The 17,723-nt window shown below is 53.7% G+C and overlaps 2 protein-coding genes across 3 annotated transcripts; one reads left to right on the top strand and one right to left on the bottom strand.

Moving 5' to 3' along the window:
- Nucleotides 1-707: 707 nt before the first annotated feature.
- Cplx3 (complexin 3) lies at nucleotides 708-4,245 on the top strand. Its single transcript, XM_076851118.1, has 3 exons — nucleotides 708-871; nucleotides 2,043-2,130; nucleotides 4,021-4,245. Exons 1-3 carry the CDS (start codon nucleotides 708-710, stop codon nucleotides 4,243-4,245), a joined length of 477 nt encoding a protein of 158 aa, XP_076707233.1.
- Nucleotides 4,246-10,162: 5,917 nt separating this feature from the next.
- Nucleotides 10,163-16,977, bottom strand: Ulk3 (unc-51 like kinase 3). Of its 2 annotated transcripts, XM_076851099.2 has the most exons (16): nucleotides 16,794-16,977; nucleotides 16,037-16,177; nucleotides 15,836-15,956; nucleotides 15,176-15,280; nucleotides 14,311-14,454; nucleotides 14,013-14,095; nucleotides 13,411-13,566; nucleotides 13,126-13,231; nucleotides 12,864-12,904; nucleotides 12,524-12,626; nucleotides 12,323-12,387; nucleotides 12,159-12,237; nucleotides 12,048-12,088; nucleotides 11,628-11,675; nucleotides 11,426-11,492; nucleotides 10,163-11,317 (listed from the first exon to the last, which is right to left on the bottom strand). In XM_076851099.2, the coding sequence occupies exons 1-16, from the start codon at nucleotides 16,893-16,895 to the stop codon at nucleotides 11,301-11,303; spliced, it is 1,419 nt and encodes a 472-aa protein (XP_076707214.1). In that variant the 5' UTR covers nucleotides 16,896-16,977; the 3' UTR covers nucleotides 10,163-11,300. The 2 variants fall into 2 exon arrangements, with proteins under 2 accessions (XP_076707214.1, XP_076707215.1); XM_076851100.2 differs by lacking the exons at nucleotides 10,163-11,317; nucleotides 12,048-12,088.
- Nucleotides 16,978-17,723: the final 746 nt, after the last annotated feature.

Raw genomic sequence — 17,723 nt, forward strand, 5'->3', positions numbered from 1 at the left:
AACAAGGAGCGGTGTCTCCCAGTGCCCCTCCTGGCCCAGCCCTGCTAGCATTACCAAACAATCCCTTCCCTCTTCAATCCCTGCAGCTCACTGACAGCAGGGCAGGCACGTGACTGAGGAACCCCGAGAGGGGAACACATGAATCCATAACTGGGATTCCTGCTAACGCTTTCGGGTCTTCTTTCCCAGTCCCAAGCTCCAGGGCCAGCAGGTTGCGGGGCTGGGGGGTTGGAGGGAAGAAGGATGGGGTGAGGTTTTGCCCCTTGCTGCTGCTTGGATCTCCCAGCTGAAATCCTGACTATCAGTGACCCAGGAGGGGAGTAGGTTGAAGGAGGTTAGGAAGCAGGGAAAGCATCAGCGCAACCCCTGTCCCCGGAGGAGCGACCCCATCACCGCAGGCCCTAATCCGCTGTCAGCACTGGCCAGCAGAGCTTGGCGTTGAAGGAGGCACGTGGGAGAGGCGGGAGTGAGGAGCGGGCACGTGGTCCAGCCTTCTCAGCCCCGTGCATGCCCCCCGCCCCCAGTGAGGAGGGGTTTGGGAAGGTAGGGGCGGGCCCGGACGGGGGGGGCGGGCGACAGGCGGCGCAAAGCGTGGGGCGAGGGCTAGCGGCGGGAGCTGTCCGCGGGACCTGGTGCTGAAGTGAGCGCGGACGTGCCGGAGCCCGGTGTGTGGTACCAGGCGCCTGGTGCCCCGGCCGGCGAAGACCATGGCGTTCATGGTGAAGACCATGGTGGGTGGCCAGCTGAAGAACCTCACCGGGAGCCTGGGGGGCGGCGAGGACAAGGGGGACGGGGACAAGTCCGCAGCGGAAGCGCAGGGCATGAGCCGAGAGGAGTACGAGGAGTATCAGAAGCAACTGGTGGAAGAGAAGTGAGTGGGATCCCTTCCCGGTTCCAGCGACCCCCACACATACACACAGCCGCTGTGCCCACCCTTGGGCCAATCTGGGGGCCCAACTTTCCTCCCCTGCCTTCCTACATGTGATAAGAGCCTGGGGAGATGCCTTCTAGGCTACTCCCACAGCCACTGCTTCTCAAACCCAGGACCCTGCTCCGGCTCTGTACTCTGGCCCAGAGGGCATAGGGGGAGGGGTGATCAATGCCTGGGACAGGGAGCTGGGTGCACGTGCATTTCTGATGAAGCAAATAATCCCTTAATCCGATCTGGTCCTAGCCGCCTGTGTCTTCCAACTGGGGCTCCTTTGAGCCAGAAGCTCTGAGAAAAGCAGCACAGCAGAGGTGGTGGTGTGGGGTGCTCAGAGTCGCGGAGACAGATCCTGAGATGGGAACACCCATGGATATTGAGCCTATTGTGTTCCAGCAGTCCTGGGACACAGCGGAGGTGGGGGTGCAGTTAGGCTGCTTGGGTTCAGATCCTGGTTTTGCTTCTCATTAGCTGGGTAACTTTAGGCAAGTTACTTAACCTTTCTATGCCTCTTTTCCTCTTCTGGAGAGGGGGGATGGTCGTCATAATATATGCTTTATATATTCATGTAGATTAAATAACTTAATGCATGTAAATCATCTAGCCCAGAGCCTGGCACATAGCAAATCTTCGTTAAATGTTACTTGTTATTTCACTTAATCCTAACAGCGTTGTGAGTTGCAATGTCTCATCCCCATTTTACAGACGAGAAAGGCAAGTGACTTACCTAAAGTCATACCCTAAAGTGGTAATGGAGCCACAATGGGAACTGAGATCTATTCCTAATAATTTTCCCCCTCATGACACAGTTTGTCAGGGAGGGAAAGACAGGCATGTGTCGGGAAAGGCATAAATATTGGGATCTGCAGAGAGGGTTAGAAAGACTGACACCCCCGTTCAGTGGCGGGTGCAGAGTCCGCAGAGGGCACGATGATGGGGAAAAGCAACAAAGACCAATCTAATTGGGTCAGGTCTGAGAGCCCTAGCTACGCACAGGCCAGCCGGCTGGACCGATGCAGGTTGCTGCCAGTACTCCAGAGACCCCTTGGGGCCCTCGCTCGCAGACCCCGCCCCTTCTTTCAGTCCTTGCGTTGACTCCACCCCGGTATCCTGGCAGGATGGAGCGGGACGCGCAGTTCACGCAGAGAAAAGCAGAGCGGGCCACGCTGCGGACTCACTTTCGAGATAAATACCGACTGCCCAAGGTACGAGAGCTCAAGCTGTAAGAGTGGACCTTGCCCTGAGCTCTGGGCTTAGAACTCCTTGATCCACTCTGTGCGCCAGAGCTCTCAGCCCGTGAGACTCACAGGGTGCTTGGTTGAATCTTTTTCATTCATTTGTTCATTCACTCAGTTAACCAGCGCTGCCAAGAGTGAGGGCTTGGTGTTTAGGGGAAACCCAATCATCCAGAGACTGACAGGTTTGTGTCCCCAACCCTCCACCCCAATCAGTCCTGGCCTCAGAAGGAACAAAGGAGACAGAAAGTAGATTTTACCACAGGAATGAGTACTCTCAGGCCTTCTGAGCATGCATGGAGGGCAGGCTGAAGAAGAGGTCAGTGAATGATGTAAGAGGTACTTGGCCATGTTCTCACCTAATAACCTCAATAATGCTGCCAAGTAGCTATCACCCACATCTACAAATAAGAAAACTAAGTCTCAGAGAGATTAAAGGACTTGGCTAAGGTCATATAGCCAGTGAGAGACGGAGCTCATGCCTGTGAATACTGAGCCTGTGCTCAATTCAGGCCCTAAGGCTGTTTTCCTGGCATGTGGTCTGCCTGCAGAGAGCAAAGTACCTCCAAGCAGCCAAGGTGTATTTATCAGGAGGTCCCCTGTGCTCCTGTAAGCACTCAGCACCATAAGCATGCAAGTATGTTACTTCTGTAATCTAAGAAAGCAACCCAGGCATAAGCCACTTCCAGGATATCACCCTAATGTGCCTGGAATAGAGCTAGACTGAAGGGCAAATAGAGGTAAAGTGCTATAACACTCTGACCTTGATCTTCCATTTGAATTGAAAGATCAGTGAACATTACCTTCACTCATTCAACAAATGTTTACTGAGCCCCTGGCTGCCTCTGACTTCCCACAGAGCACCAGTCTTTTGGAAGTCTCTCAAAGGGAAAACCAATCCAAAAAGCCTGCCTGGCTGCAAACCCAGCTAGGAATGGAGACATTACTCAAATGCTTGCACTGAGTATCTAAGAGACACAACTCCTGCCATTAGGGAACTCTGAGTCTACTAGAAGAGGCAAGACTTGGATGTGACTGAGTAGGACACATGGTCCCAATGCCTCCCACAGGGACAAAGAAGTGCACTAGCCATGGGCAGATGCTGTGAAAAGACAGCATAGATGTTGGAATCAGTGACATAGATTTGAGTCTAGCTCCCCTGTTTCCTAGCTGTGTGGCCTTGGGCAAGTTACTTACTTAAATTATCTGAACCTCTATTTCCTATTTGTAAAGTGGAGACAAGAGGAACTACCTCCTAGATACTTTTTTATTGTGAGAATTAAAAGCACCCGAGCTCAACATTAGCCATATAACAGGAGTTGATAAATGGTACCCATTGCTATTATTGGTTATGTCCTTTGGTGGTGTTAACAATAGTCAGTACATGACAGTTGATTTTAACAGTGTGACTCCTAGGCATTTTCATTTTCTCTTTACTCAGTATGCTAAGTCCTTCAGTGTCTCAGAGTGAAGTAAGGCAGTATGAAAGTGCAAGGCCTCCAAGTCCATGTATCAAATGCTTGACCCTGGGATGTTATGGGTAGAGAAAGAGCTCACTAGAACATGGGGCTCAAGAATCTAGGGACCTGAGCTGGGGGCGATGGTGCACACCCCTATAATCCCAGTGGTTTGGGAGGCTGAGGAAGGAGGGTTGCAAGTTCAAAATCAACCTCTGCAACTTAGTGAGGCCCTAAGCAACTTAATGAGAACCTGTCTCAAAAAAAAAAAAAAAAAAAAAAGGTGGGGGGAGGACTGAGGCTATGGCTCAGGGACTGGAACCCAGTCCAGGTTTCTTTCCTGACACTTCAACTCTGAGTCCTCACAGACCTGCACCTCCACCCCGCCCCCTCTTCCCTTCAGAACGAGACAGATGAGAGCCAGATCCAGATGGCAGGTGGAGATGTGGAGCTACCCCGGGAGCTGGCCAAGATGATTGAGGAGGACACAGAAGAGGAGGAGGAGAAGGCCTCAGTCCTCGGGCAGCTGAGCAGCCTCCCAAGCTTGGACCTCGGCTCACTTAAGGACAAGGCCCAGACCACACTGGGGGACCTCAAGCAATCAGCTGAAAAGTGCTACATCATGTGATCACTTCCCCTGGGGTTGCCCATTGGGATGGCCAGAGGGCTGGTCCACATAAGGGCTAAGAGTGTGTCTCAGTTTCCAGGGATCTATATCCCATTTTGGGCTTTATTTCCCTTGCCCTAACCTAGCCTCAGAACCCTTCTCATCCTTGCCCCAAACCTGACTTCTAGTGCCTCCCTTCTCACTGGGAGCAAAGTTTCCATTCCTTTTTCTATCCTTTAGGACCCATCCCCCTTCTCAGCCTGGGGAGGCCACCCAAGATTATAGATATATGTCCATCCCTCTCTGGCCCCCAAGTTCCTGCACACAGGAGCATTCACAAAGGGACACAATGACCCTGCCATGTTGGCCACAGATAACCCTGGCACACAAAGACACACATCCCCTGGGTTCCTAGCCCCACCAGCCACCACCCCTCAGATGCTCTCAGAGGAGGGCTATAGGAGATGCCCTAGCAGACAGGAGGCCTGCATTCCAATCTCCATCTTTATTGTCCTTGAAGGCCACTGCTCTTTCAGGGTCTATTTCATCATCTGGAAAATGGGAACAGACTGGATGATTCCTAAGATTCTTTTTGGCTTTGCATCCCTGGCCACTCCAGCCAAGCCCACACTCCTCCTTGGGCAGGGCCGCAGCTGTAGTCAGAGCCTCAAGCAGCTGCCACTGTGGGCTCTGGGAGCTGAGCAATGCTGGGTAAGGGGCGAAGTGCCAAGGATGGAGCTGGCATCAAACAGTAGCCCAAGCAGCTCCAGGCCTTCTCTGGGCCCAGGGCCCAGCCAATTTCTGTCCTGTTTCTGTAGAACTCTCTGTCTGGATTCTATAGCTGGAATCTCCTCTCCTAGCTCAGTGAAAAATAAAAATTTCAAATGTCATGGTTCTCTTTTCATTTCGTACTGATCTTAAGTCCTGGAGCTCATAGCCCCAAGCCCGCCCTGGAGGGGCATCCTCTATGCCTACCTGAGTGGCACAGTGGGGAGGACACAGTGCCAGGAGTGGAAGGCTCTTGTGAATGGAAGGGAACTGCTCCACCGCCAGCCCCTATAAGATGTTCTAGTTCTACCCTCCCAGGGCCATGGGTGAGAGTGGGGGGCTGTACTGACCCAGTAGCCTGGGGCAAGATAAGTAGGACTGGGCTCTGGGCTTTGAGGGGGATGTGATGGCCATCGGGGGATATTTGTGGGAAGGTGGGGGCCTTCAGGGCATTACCTGGGTCCACAGGAACTGCCACAACTCAACCACAGCTTTCTCTGGCACCTATGCCTACTACCCTTTCCTCACTTCGGAGATGGAGGATGTAACAGAAAGAAGCAGGGAACCTGTGCTCCAGCCTGACTATCATGTGGCTTTGAGCAGGCTCCCTTCCTCTATAAGCCTATTTGCCCCTGTAAAAAGAAGAGTCCCACCACCCTAAAATAACAATAGCACAAGTTTCAAAGGGTGATTTTTTTTCTCTCTCAGGGGTCCTGGGGATCAAGCGCCAGAGCTCAGGCATACTAGATAAATGCCCTACCATTGAGCTACAACTCCAGCCCCAAAGGATGACCATTTGTAAAGCCCTAGACACATGATAGGCCATATCAATAAATGGGGAGCTGGGGTTGTGGCTCAGTGGTAGAGCACTGGCCTCGCAAGTGTGAGACCCTGGGTTTGATCCTCAGAACCACATAAGAATAAATAAACAAAATAAAAAGATATTGTGCCCATGTAAAACTAAAAATAAATAAATAAATAAATAGATGGTAACCCATTATTTAAAAACAGGAGAGGGGTGGGTCCTGAGGTCGTGTGACACTTCCTAGTTGGGCAGGCAAAGTCAGTGGGAAGGCTCCCCTGGCACCCTCAGGCTCCTGAGGTGGCCTGAGGCGGGGCAGAAAGCTGGTCCTGTTCCCAAGCTCAGTGTATTCAGGAGTTTATGCTTAGGCAGTGAAGAATGCTTTTGAATTTTTTAAAACAACAAAAAAATGAAGAGCCCTGGGCTGGGGATATGGCTCAAGTGGTAGCGCGCTCGCCTGGTGTGCGTGCGGCCCGGGTTCGATCCTCAGCACCACATACAAACAAAGATGTTGTGTCCGCCGAGAACTAAAAAATAAATATTAAAAAAAAAAAAAATGAAGAGCCCAAATGTCATCCTGCTCACCTTTGGTGCCAGGGATAGGTGGAGCAGAGGGTCCTGGTGACTCCTGGAAGCTGCCTGAGCGAATGGGTCACCCTGGGCCACCTGCAATGAAGGAAGGAAACACTGCAGGCAACCCAGGGTGCCCGCCACCCTGAAGCTCAGGTCCGCCTGTGGGAAAGCCTCCTGAGGGATGGTTGTCAAGGGCAAAGTTCCCATTAGGCTCCTTTTGTAAAATAAGAACAAGGAACACAAAACACAGGCAGTAGGTAATGTGGGGGTAGGAGAGGGGAGAAAGAAGGTGAAGAGCTGGGAGTGGGAAGTAGAAGGGACCCAGGCCTGGAGTGGAGGCAGAGCTGCTTAGGCTATCACATGGGCCTCGCCCTCCTGAGCAGCTCCCAGGAGACCCTGGGGAAGGGCCCCCGCAGCTATTGCACACAAACCCCTTCTGACTTTCCCTGAGCTGGAGGAGCCCCAAGCCAGGTGTGGGGGGCGCGTGGGCTGCCTCAGTAGCGTCAGCAGCAGGACCCACGTCAGCACTCCGTGCTCCAGGGGCCTTCTGCCTAATGAGATTGGACAGCCCCCTTCCCCCTCAGTGCATTGCAGGGCCAAGAGCCAGCCCGGGGTGGCAAGCAGCGTGTGTGTCGGGGGGTGATTGGGGGACACTCAATGAACCCTGTCAAAGCAGGGCTGTTTGGTGCCTGGAGTCGGAAAGTGGGAGGGGACTGACCCTCCACACTGGCTCTCCCCTCACATCTTGGGAATCCCAAGAAGCCCTGACCTGTCTGCATTGTCCCTGGAATGGAGTAGAGGAGGCTACCAGGCAGAAGGGTCCAGTTCTGTGAAAGGGCAGGCTGAGGGCTCTCTGCTTCTGCTGGCCTTGCCCTGTTTGCCTGTCAGCTCCGCGCTCTGGGTTTCTCTCTCAGTCTGTGTTGCTCTCCCCTGTGTCCTCCTACCCTCTATCTCATTCCTGGCTCAGTGCCTGTCCTGTACCCCTGTCTTCCACGGGGCTTACGGGTCAAGCTGGGGCCTCTCCTCCCAGGCCCTCAATGCATCCACTTCACTCTCTTCCTATCCCGTTTCTATACTTTCTTACTGTGGACAATCACATGCTCCCACCTGGTGTGATGTAAAGGCCACAAAGAAAGCTACCTGCCACCAAAACTTCCCTTCCACAGTGCCCCAAACCCTACTACTATAGCATCATAGTTTGGAGCCTGATGCTCTGTGCCTTCTCCTTTCCACCTACCCTCCTGTTCTTTCCCCCTTTTTCCTTCTTCCCCTTGCAGGTAGGTGGTAAGAAAGCCCTTCTGTCCTCACCTCTTACCACATGCTTTTTCAAGGAGAGAGGGGAGGTCAAGATGGATGGCCTCCCCTCCCACCATTCAAGGGCTCTGACTCCACCATACAAAGGATTTTGGGAAGATTGACGGCGCCCCTGGACCCTACCTAAGGAAACTCCAGTCCCCTTCTGCCTTGACCATTCAACCAGTCAGCCCAGACCCAGTTCCCAGTGGGAGGAGGGGTGCAGAAAAACAAGTGACTTTCTGGAGGCCAGATGGTCCCCAGAGAGGAGTTGGGGAGGGTGGCTGGCGTTTGGAGCGTGTAGGATTTCCCTTTCCCAACATCCAGATGGTCCTCCTCAGACACTGGAGGCCATAGGCAGGCACTGGGGACATCTGGGGCATGCTCACTTGCTAAGCCAAGCTGCTGACAATGCCTATTGACCCAGCTTATGTTCAGGCCTGGGAGGTGGGAGCTTCTGTCCCCCATCCCACAGCCCTGAGGCTGCAGTGGGAGTGGGGAGCCACAAAACTCACTGCTCTGCCTCGAACCCAGTACCCATCAGGCATCACCATCCTGAGTCTGTATGAGGTGTGAGGAGTCTGGGTGGCCTGCGTCCAGAGGAGCAGCAATGTTAAGGCTGCCTCAGTCTCATCCAGCAAGAGCCATTCCCATGTGTGACCATGAGTGGAAGTCTGTATGGGGATCTTCAGGCATCTGTGAGCTTGGCCATGGCTTTCTGGTTTTGTGTCCACGGGATTTCAAGTGTGTAGGTGTGGGTGTGAGTTACCCCAGGGGAGTATTCATTGATGCTCTCCATCCCTCATGCCTCAGCCTCATGAGGCCCTCTCTCTCAGGAAGGGCTTGGATGCTGGAACAGCATCCTGGCCTCTGTGGACAAGAGTTTTTCTAGATAACTTCCTGTAGGGATCAAGATTCTATATCCTTTTGTATCCCCCGGAAGCCAAATAATAGGCAAACTGGGTACAAGGACACCTGGCACCCTCAATCTGCTCTAAAAGTGGCCCTTGGGAGCAGAAAGGTCCCAAATTGGCTTGGTGCTGGCTTTGACCATGGGTGACTGTGAAAGTGGGAGGATAAGGCAAGGTGAGACCTGGACACTGCTGAGGGGCATTTGCACTGTGTTGAAAATGAGAGGTGGAAACAACCTGCTCCAAAGAGCAAAAGTATTCGAAAAGTCAATTTGTAGGTTTCTCCAGTTTCTTCCATTAGAAGAAAGGCCCTACAGAGAGCCTACCTCCTCCCTTGCCTCTAGCCTTCCGACAGGACTGCCTCCATTGTAGGTAGCTGGCACACAGGACCAGCCTGAACCCATCCACCTAATGGTTTGCCCAGGGAGAGCACCTTCCCTTCCCAAGGTCTGAAACTTCCAGGCATTTCCTGTACCTAATTCTTCATATGAGCCCACTCCTCTCCATACCCACATTGCCTAAGAATTTGAGGTTCCTGTTCTCCATCACTTGATACAGATATCAGAAATAACAAATTGGGTGGGATGAGTGAGCCAAACCTCTCCCCCCGAGCCCATCTTCCCCATTTACCCACCCCTAAAATGTCCATTCATTCCCCTCCTTCCACCTATTGCAGTCTTTTTGTCTGTCCATTTTCAGAGATAACCTGAAATGTTTCTCTCCCTAGATCTGAAAATAACATTTTATTGAATTTACCGTATGCCAGGCTGATGTACACTACCTCATTACATACTCCCATGGGGCACATTTCTTCATCCTCATTTTATGGAGAATAAACAGGCTAATTGATGGGTCCCAAGCTTCCCAGCTAAGTGGCAGAGACAAGATTTTAGCCAGCTCCTTCTGCCCCGTGGTACTGCTCTACAGTGCCCTCCAATGGCCAGGTCAAAGGCTTCAGGGGAATTAGTTCCCTGCTCCATTCCCTGTATCAAAAGCCATTGAACTGTTGAAGACAGTAGTTTGGTATCATGAACTCTGAGGAACAGCTTCTGGGTGGCTGCTCTGAAGCGCTCTACCATACTCTTAAACTTCAAGGACACTCCTAACAACAGCTGGTCAGATCAAGAGTACAGAATCTGCTGGAAACGACTCCTGCTTGAGGTTCTGGGAGCTAGACATGAGATCAAGACATCTAAGAATGTCCTTTTCTTCAATCCAGTCAATGCTTACTCACAGGCCATGCATAAGGGGCTCTAGGATGCCCACCCTGGCTGGGGGAAAGTGTGTGGTATAAAGGAGAGAGCATCTGAGGACTGCCACCAGCCCCAAAACAGAGCTCCAAGCCAAGGGGAAAGGGCATTGCCAGGCTCCCAGGCCCGTGCTTCCACTTCCCACTGGCAGGAATGGCAGCAGTCAGCTCTTCTGGATTCCCAGGGGGCTGCGGGCAGAAAGCAGATGTACCTTCCACTCTCGGCAGTGATCTCCCTAGCCCTACTCTCAAGGCTCCCCAAATTTCCTGGCCTCCTCTAACCTCCACCGTGAGCAGGGATACCTCTCCCTATTTTCCCTAGGGCAAGAAGAGATGCACAAGTACCCAAAATAATTTAATAGAGAAACAATTGCAGTCTTTACACCCAGTCTCCTGCAGAGAAGTCAGCCAACACTTAAGAAGGCTTTTTTTGTGTGTGTTTAGTTCTAGGAATTTAGACTCCCAGGCATTTAAGGGCAGAAGTGTTAAGAAGTCCTCTCTGGTGTGTACATTCTTCTCCACGTTACATTCACTTTGCCCTCATGAGAGCCCATGCTGTGGGCTGTGGAGGTATCAGTTACACCCCTGAAGAGATGACAGGCTCAGAAAAGGAAAGGGGCTTGACCAGGGTCACACACTGGGGTAGTGGCACTGTCAGGCCTAGGACTACATATCCTGGACAGTGCTGGATGTGCCTGCAGCCTCTTGGAGTCAGCAGTCCCCAACCACTCCCCCAATCCTTGCTCAAATTCCAGTACAGGGCCTACTCTGCAGCTAGTATGTGTTTTCCAAATAGGACTTAACTAAGAGGTATGAGGATTGAGGACCCCTCCCTGCTGTGCCAAGGCAGAAACAAGACATGGGATTCTCAAATTTGTACCACCCCTACCAAGAACATTACTCTCATGCTTGAAGGATTATCTTAAAGTACAGAGATGGTGGGCAGGAATGAGCTCGGAATAACACTGTGGAGTTCCATGGGACTGAGTGCACTGTTGGGTGAGTGGTCCCTGAGGGTCCTGGAGTGCCTATTCCAGTGGAGGAGGAAGATGAGCTGGAATACCCGCTCCCCAGAAGGGTGGGTCCAGGGTGTAGCTGTCTGCTGGCAGGGACAGTGCAAGAGCAAAAGTACCCTGCAGAGGGCCCCCTGCCCTCTTCTCAGAGCAAAACCCATAAATGGCTTGGTGCTCCCAAATTGACAGGCTCAGGTCCCAGCAGTCCCCAAATAACAAAGGTCTCATGAAAGAAACTCTCGTCTCAGAATCCTGCCTCCAGTGCTCCCAGCACATGACATGGGCCCACCAGGCCCTCTGCATGCTGGGCAGTACTGCCAGGAATTGTCTGGAATATGGAGGTCTCAGAAGTGTCCATCCAGGAAGTTCCCCAGACCTACAAAGGGCCACTTAATTTTGGGCGTCAGCCTGGATCCGCGTGTCCCTTTACTCCAGGTGTCTCGTGCTGTCCAGTCATCCTTCTGAGGTCACTGCAAGGTGCAAGCTAAGGAGGAGGGAGGGGGAAGGGTCAGGCTGAGGTCTTTGGAAAGAGCAGAAATCTGGGCCACCCTCATCCCTCCTTTTGTGGACTGTCCTCCGAGGCAGGACTCACAGCTACGAACTGACTCCGACAGCCCCTCCTTGTCCAGGGTCTCTCCTTCCCAGCGAGATTCCCTCATCTGCGAGACATAAAGGCAGCACAAAGGATGAGGCAGCCAGAGACAGAGAAGAGGGCCACAAAATATGCAAAGGGGCAAGGGACAGGCAGCCACAAGCATGGAGAACCCACAAACCCTCACCCCAAGATGGCCCACCTTGACCTGCTCCTTCAGATATTCAGCCCGAGCCATGAGGTTCTGAACCTGCAGAGGGAAGACGTGCCCATAGATGGGAGCAGGGCCTAAATTTGAGCTCTTCCTCACTCCTAATGCTTTCCAGAACCCTCTGCCCCATTAGAAGAGTCTCCTCGCTAACCCCTTATTTGCTGCCTCCTCCAGGAAGGCTTCCTGGCTACAAGAGCCTAGCACTTCCTGCTAATCTGAGCATCCCATCCCTGACCCACTGACTACAAGTCCATGATGTTTGACTCTCAGACTTGGAACTCGCCAAGGGAAGGAAACTTGGAAAACTCCAAGGGAAGGGAACTCCATAGGAATCCAAGGAGTTTCCACAAACAAGAGCAGAATAAAAGGGGAAGAGAAAGCCCTGACCAGCCTCCAAACCCTAGTAGGCACCTCAGTGTGAAGCAATTCCCGCCTCCGGCCTGGGGGCTCCGCTGTAAAGAGAGGGCAGGTGGTGAGGGCAAAGCTGCCAGGGGTCTGGTGTGGGTGGTGCTGGCACCTCACCTGCCAGCAGCAGCAGCAGCTCCCCCAGGCTGTGTTGGTACAGGTCCAAGGCATCCTGCTCCCCATTGGCTTCCTCTTCCTGCAACCATGAGGACACTAGGTCATTTAGGATCATGATTTGAATTCCTCCCTACCCTATAGAGAACTCTCCACCAAATACAAACCTTGGCCATGGCAGCCGAAGCCACTTCCAGGGCAGCTAGGAGGCGTGGCTTGTCCCGGGCCATCTCTGGGATGAGGAGACAGAGGCTCAGGGTGAGGAGATGAGTTTTTTCAACACAGGGGGCCTACCTCAACCTGCCACCCCTCAGGCTGGAGGGAGGCCTCTAAGGGGCCTGGTAGATAAGCCAGGAACTTAAGCCTACCTCTCAGCAGGTCTCTGGCTGATGTTCCCTGTCTCAGCAGGGCCTTGTTGGAGGAGGAGACGATGGCCTTGAGCTCCTCAGCCCGGGACACGTACTGCCCTACCTGTAGGAGGGCCAAGGGCTGAGGAGAGTTGTCCCACACCTGCCTCCCTGTAGCACCCACCTCCTGTTCTGCCTGTGGGTCCTCAATAACTCTCTAAGCTGTAACTACATCAGGCGTCAAATGAAGCTGGCCTGACCCCTCCCCAGCCCAATTCTAAGACAGTCATTCCCCAGAGGCCCTGGGATCTTTGGGGCCTCTGCACTCACACCACCCGTTTCCTCCTAGGATCTCACCCACCTTTGCCTTAATTGCTTCCTTCCGCTGGGCATCCACTTCATCTGCAGAAGGTGGGGATTCACATGAGTCGTCTTGGGGGAGAGGGATGTCTATGCCACACCAAGCCCAAGAATCCCTAAAACACCACATTCCAGGTTTATCCTCTGCCTTATCTCCTGTAAGATCCTGGATGGGAAACTTCCTCTGGAATCCATCACTGCAGATATAGCTGACCCCCATTCCTGCTGTACTCAGGGACTACAGAGCTTAGTTTGGCACTCACAGTGCAGGGCAGGCACAAAGAAGTCCAGAGCCTTGCAGTAGAGAGATAAGGCAGCCGCAGCATCCCCTTCCTGGTCCTTCTTCACAGCCTCTACCACCAGGGCAGTCTGGGGATGGGCAGATCAGGAGTCAGGCCCACCCCCACACTCCCCAGCACAGGGCTGAGATAAAACCCTGAGCCCATCCTCTTGCCTCTGTGGGTGAGCCACCTTTTCACCACCAAGGGGGGTTAGATGGGACCCCACCACATGCCCTTATCCCGCCACATCCCTGTTGGTCTGCTTACTGCTCGTGCCAAGCTCTCCCCGCTAGGCATGTGCTCCAGGTCTACCCAGGGGTGGGCAAAGAAGTCCTGGAAGGAGATCCGACGGCTTGGGTCCCGCTCCAGGAGCCGCTGTAGTAGGTCACGGCAGTCTCGGGACAGCGGGGGCCTCAAGGGGAGCTATGGGAAGAGAAGGGCAGGGACAAATGTCACTGGGCTCCAGCACCTCAGCCCCGAGCCCAGGGCCCTGTTAGGAACCTCAGAGACACATGTTTGACATGTGGAGAATCTGACACCCAAAAGGAACAAGATGGGTCAAGGTGACAGAGCCTGTGAAGAGCCAGGCCTCATTTCCCAGGCTCTTGCCCACAGGGGAGTAGAGCCTGTCTGTGGATCCCTCCCTCCATCCCTGCACTATGTTCCTGGGAAGTTTGGGTCTGGCTCTGTTGTGGCCTGCCCCTGTTTGCTGTGGACTGTCTTGGATCCCTGCAATGCATCCAAGCCCACCTTCCCTGCTAGAGCCTGCCCCATGACCATGGAGACAGCCTGGGGCCCACACTGCAATTTGTGCAAGGCCCTGACTCCTTCCACCCCCACAATGGTTGCTAAGACCCTGGCAGACCCACCTCAATAACTCGATTGCTTCGGATCTTCTCTTCCAGTTCCAAGAATGACCTGGAGGCAAAAGGGGGCTGCCCAAAGAGGGCTTCTGTGGAAGGGAGGCAGAGGAGAGGTTGGGAAGGGAGGAGGCCAAGCATGGCCTGGCACACTCCTGGGGAGGGGGATCTGATGCCCCTTAGAACAGGGCCACAGATCAATAGAACTGTAGTTCTCATTTACACCCCAGAGGTCCAGAGAAGTCTTACCAGAGGACACACAGTACAGCCCTTGGGTTAGGGTGGGAGAGGGGGACAGAGGTCTCACCATACAGGATGACCCCTACGGACCAAAGGTCCACACGGGCGTCGTACTGTCGCTGACACACCATCTCAGGGGCCATATAGAGGGGCGAACCGCGGAGTACATGCTTCTCATCCCATGGGGACATGTGCTGTGCGAAGCCAAAGTCTATAGGCAAAAGGCCAGGCAGCAGGGCTCAAATTCCAGCTGCTTCCACTTGTAGCCTGTAAAGCCTCACCCCCAGCTCATGGCAGGGCTCTTCCCCACCTTCCAGACTCACCACCAGGATCAATCCCACTTCCCAATCTCTGCAACATCCTCCTATTTCTTCCTCTGGGTGTGGAAATCCCAACCACCCTGCACACTCTCTCTAGGCATCTGCTTTCTAGGAAGCCACCTGATCATACCAGCTACATGGATAAAGGCCTCACCCTCACTGTTCACCATCTTAGGCTACATCATGTTCTTTGACCTCTAGCCTAAAGTCCATTCTTGTCCAAATTGTATCAGGGGCCACAACCACTCTTCCCCCACAACACCCCCTCCAAGACTGTCCCAGATTGAGTCAGTTTGAGAACCAATCCAGTCTGTTCCCTGATCACAGACTGATCCCTGATGCTGGTCACACAATGAGACTGTTTCCAGACTGAAACCCAAACCTGACATACAGTAAGCCCCAACTCTGACCTCAAACTTACCCTAACTCTGCCCATTACACTGCTGGAGTTAAGTGTAGGCAGTCTAAGAAAGCTCCTACCTGCCAATGAAGTGACCCAGCCCTGGATCTACCAGTCTGTCCCTGTTTGATGTCTCAACAGGGACCTGCCAGGCAGAGGGAGCCTCTGCTCACCCACCCAAAAACATCATCCCTGCTGTTCCAGATTCAGACCTGCTAGTTTAAGATGGGGCTTCTCCAAAGAACTCAGCAGAATGTTCTGTGGCTTCAGATCCAGGTGAGAGATGTTTCGTTCATGCAGAAACTGTAGGGCACTAGCTGGGGAGCAGGACACGTGCAGAGAGACAGGTCAGAGTAGCCCCTCTCCTGCTTATGTCTCCCCTCCCCAGGATTTCATCTGCCCTTTCAAGCTTACACAGCCCCAGTTCTAGCCTTACTAGTCTCACAAATGCTTCACAGATAAGCACCAGGCTCCTGCCACTTGCAAAAGTTCACTATCCTCCAGTGCCCACCTTTCTCCCCTCATAAGTCTCCCTCCTCTCAGAAGTCTCCTGAGATGCCCTGGCCCTTTAGGATCTTTTACTTTTCCTTACTAATGTACTTGGGTTCCACCTACTGGGCCTTGGAATGTTGAATAAAATTCTCATATTATGTTCCACATGTGGAAGCCTGAACTCCCGGCAAATGGAGGCTCCTCTCTCTCACAGCATCCTGAAGCTAGGGTTGGAACATGGGAAAGACAGGGCCCTAAAAATTCTTAAGCAGTAGCAGCTGCAAAGCAATGCCAGGTCTTTAAGCCTGGGGATAGGGGTAGTATACAGGAGGTACAGAAAACATGGGAAGGGCTGTGAGGCTGGGATCAGAGGCTTTTACCCAATTGCTGCATGAAGACTCGAGCCACCTTCTCAGGAAGAATCCTTCGGGTATGGATGAATCGAGACAAGTCACCTCCCGCACAGAACTCCATGATGAGGTAGATATTGTCACTGTCCCACTGTGATTAGAAGTAGAGAAGCAGCCTAGAGTGTGTCCCTTCTCCAGTCCCCTTGGGGGAGCCCCATCCCAGGTTCACACCTGGAAGTCTTTCAGCTGCACGATATGGGGGTGCCGAATGCCCTTGAGGATCTCAATCTCAGTCAGGAGGTTTTCCACCGACGCCTTGTTCAGACTTTTTTTTGCCACACACTTTATAGCTACCACCTCTCGAGTGTCCTTCTGTTGGAAAGGAGATTGGGGGCTCTGCCTTGAGAGGGCCAGGGTCATGCCTCGCTGGAAGAGGCACCTTTGCTTCTTTCCAATCCCTGGACCTGCCCACCCACACAAGCCTCCGGGCGGAAATCCCAGCTTCCCCTTCTCAGGTTCATGAGGCAACTGGATTCTGGAATCCTGGCTTCCCAATCCAGCTTGGTTGTTCTCCAACCTTCTGCAACCCAACCCTCACTGCACCGCATTCTAGGTGCCCACGCAAAGGCACGTCACTCAGTATTCTAGAACTGCCACTCCGCCCATTACTGGTCTTGCCTTCTAGAGTCCTGTCCTAGACTCCTCCCAGTCCACGGGCAACTTCCGTTTTAAGCCAGTTCTTCAGCCTCTTGACACTGGGGTCCGACCAAGGTCCCTCCCGCCCCTCCAGAGCAAACAGTGGGCGTATACTTGTGTTTGTTTTTAAGACCCAGGAGTGGCAGTGAGGTCCACCCTCCTGCACCAGGGTCAGCCTGGGGGTGGGCAGACCGCGGGCCCCACTGATTTACGAGGTCTCTGACCCCCCAGGTCTCCTGCGTCGGCGGCACGGGAGCCGAGCGCCCGGCGCTGGAGCCCCTCCCACACCCACCTTGGCGTAGGCCTTGTACACGGTGGCGTAGGTGCCACTGCCCAGGCGCTCGGTGAGGATGAAGCCGTCCAGCCGCGGGGGACCCCAGCTGGGCCCAGCCATCCCGCGCCCGCCCGCAGGCGCTTCCTGGTTCCCGGCGCCGGTTCGGGCCGGCAGCCGAGCCCGCGTCACGCACGGCGGCTTAGCTGGGGTCCACGCGGCCCTAGCGCCGCCCTCCGGAAGTGCACTTCGACCCCGCCCCGCTCCGAGGCTTGTCCTCCTCCAGCTCTCGCACCCGCCCCTGGACGTCCTCGCCAGGACCCTCAAGGCCTTTTGGGGGTCAATGAAGTTTCCGCGAGGGGCACGAAAGCGAGCCGAGTACTACGGATACAGTCACCCAGGGAATCCCACCCAGAGACAGCGTCTAGAGATAATCCACGTGAGAGGGCGGGAGAGGAGGAGCCCGGTGAACAGGTGCGTGAGGGGGAGGGGAGATTCCAAGAGGGACTCAGAATGGCTCCCTGGAAGACAAGACTAGCAGTTCTTCCCTGGGGGTGGTAGCCGTAATCCCAGCCACTCCGGAGGTCGAGGCAGGCGGATTGCAAGTTCGGGATCAGCCTCTGCAATTTAGCAAGACTGTCTCAAAAAAAAAAAAAAAAAAAAAAAAAAAAAAGGGGTGGGGTGGGGTGGAATGGGGATAGGAATGTCGCTCAGCGGTAAACCCCTGGGTTCAATCCCCAGTACAAAAACGAATGGTAGTTCTGAAAGTAGAAGTACTTGGGACCAGCCAGTGCCTTTGGAAAAGGCCAAGTTTCCTTTCCCCGGCCTACAGTCTACCTTTGTCTTTGGAGGAAGGGGCTCATGCACCTGTCAAAGACCAGCCAAAGCCTTCAACCCCTATGTGATGGACCACACCGTACTCCCACATTCCCCAGACATCAGGACCAGTGC

The sequence above is a fragment of the Callospermophilus lateralis genome, chromosome 3 (assembly GCF_048772815.1).
Source record: "Callospermophilus lateralis isolate mCalLat2 chromosome 3, mCalLat2.hap1, whole genome shotgun sequence".
Lineage (NCBI taxonomy): Eukaryota > Metazoa > Chordata > Mammalia > Rodentia > Sciuridae > Callospermophilus > Callospermophilus lateralis.

Coding starts and splice junctions, on each gene's coding strand:
- Cplx3 (XM_076851118.1), top strand. CDS start 708: ATGGCGTTCATGGTGAAGACCATGGTGGGTGGCCAGCTGAAGAACCTC. Junction 872..2,042: donor AAGCAACTGGTGGAAGAGAA/GTGAGTGGGATC, acceptor GTATCCTGGCAG/GATGGAGCGGGACGCGCAGT. Junction 2,131..4,020: donor ATAAATACCGACTGCCCAAG/GTACGAGAGCTC, acceptor TCTTCCCTTCAG/AACGAGACAGATGAGAGCCA.
- Ulk3 (XM_076851099.2), bottom strand. CDS start 16,895: ATGGCTGGGCCCAGCTGGGGTCCCCCGCGGCTGGACGGCTTCATCCTC. Junction 14,455..15,175: donor GCCCCATCTTAAACTAGCAG/GTCTGAATCTGG, acceptor TTTTGCCTATAG/ACTTTGGCTTCGCACAGCAC. Junction 11,493..11,627: donor ATCTGAAGGAGCAGGTCAAG/GTGGGCCATCTT, acceptor TATGTCTCGCAG/ATGAGGGAATCTCGCTGGGA.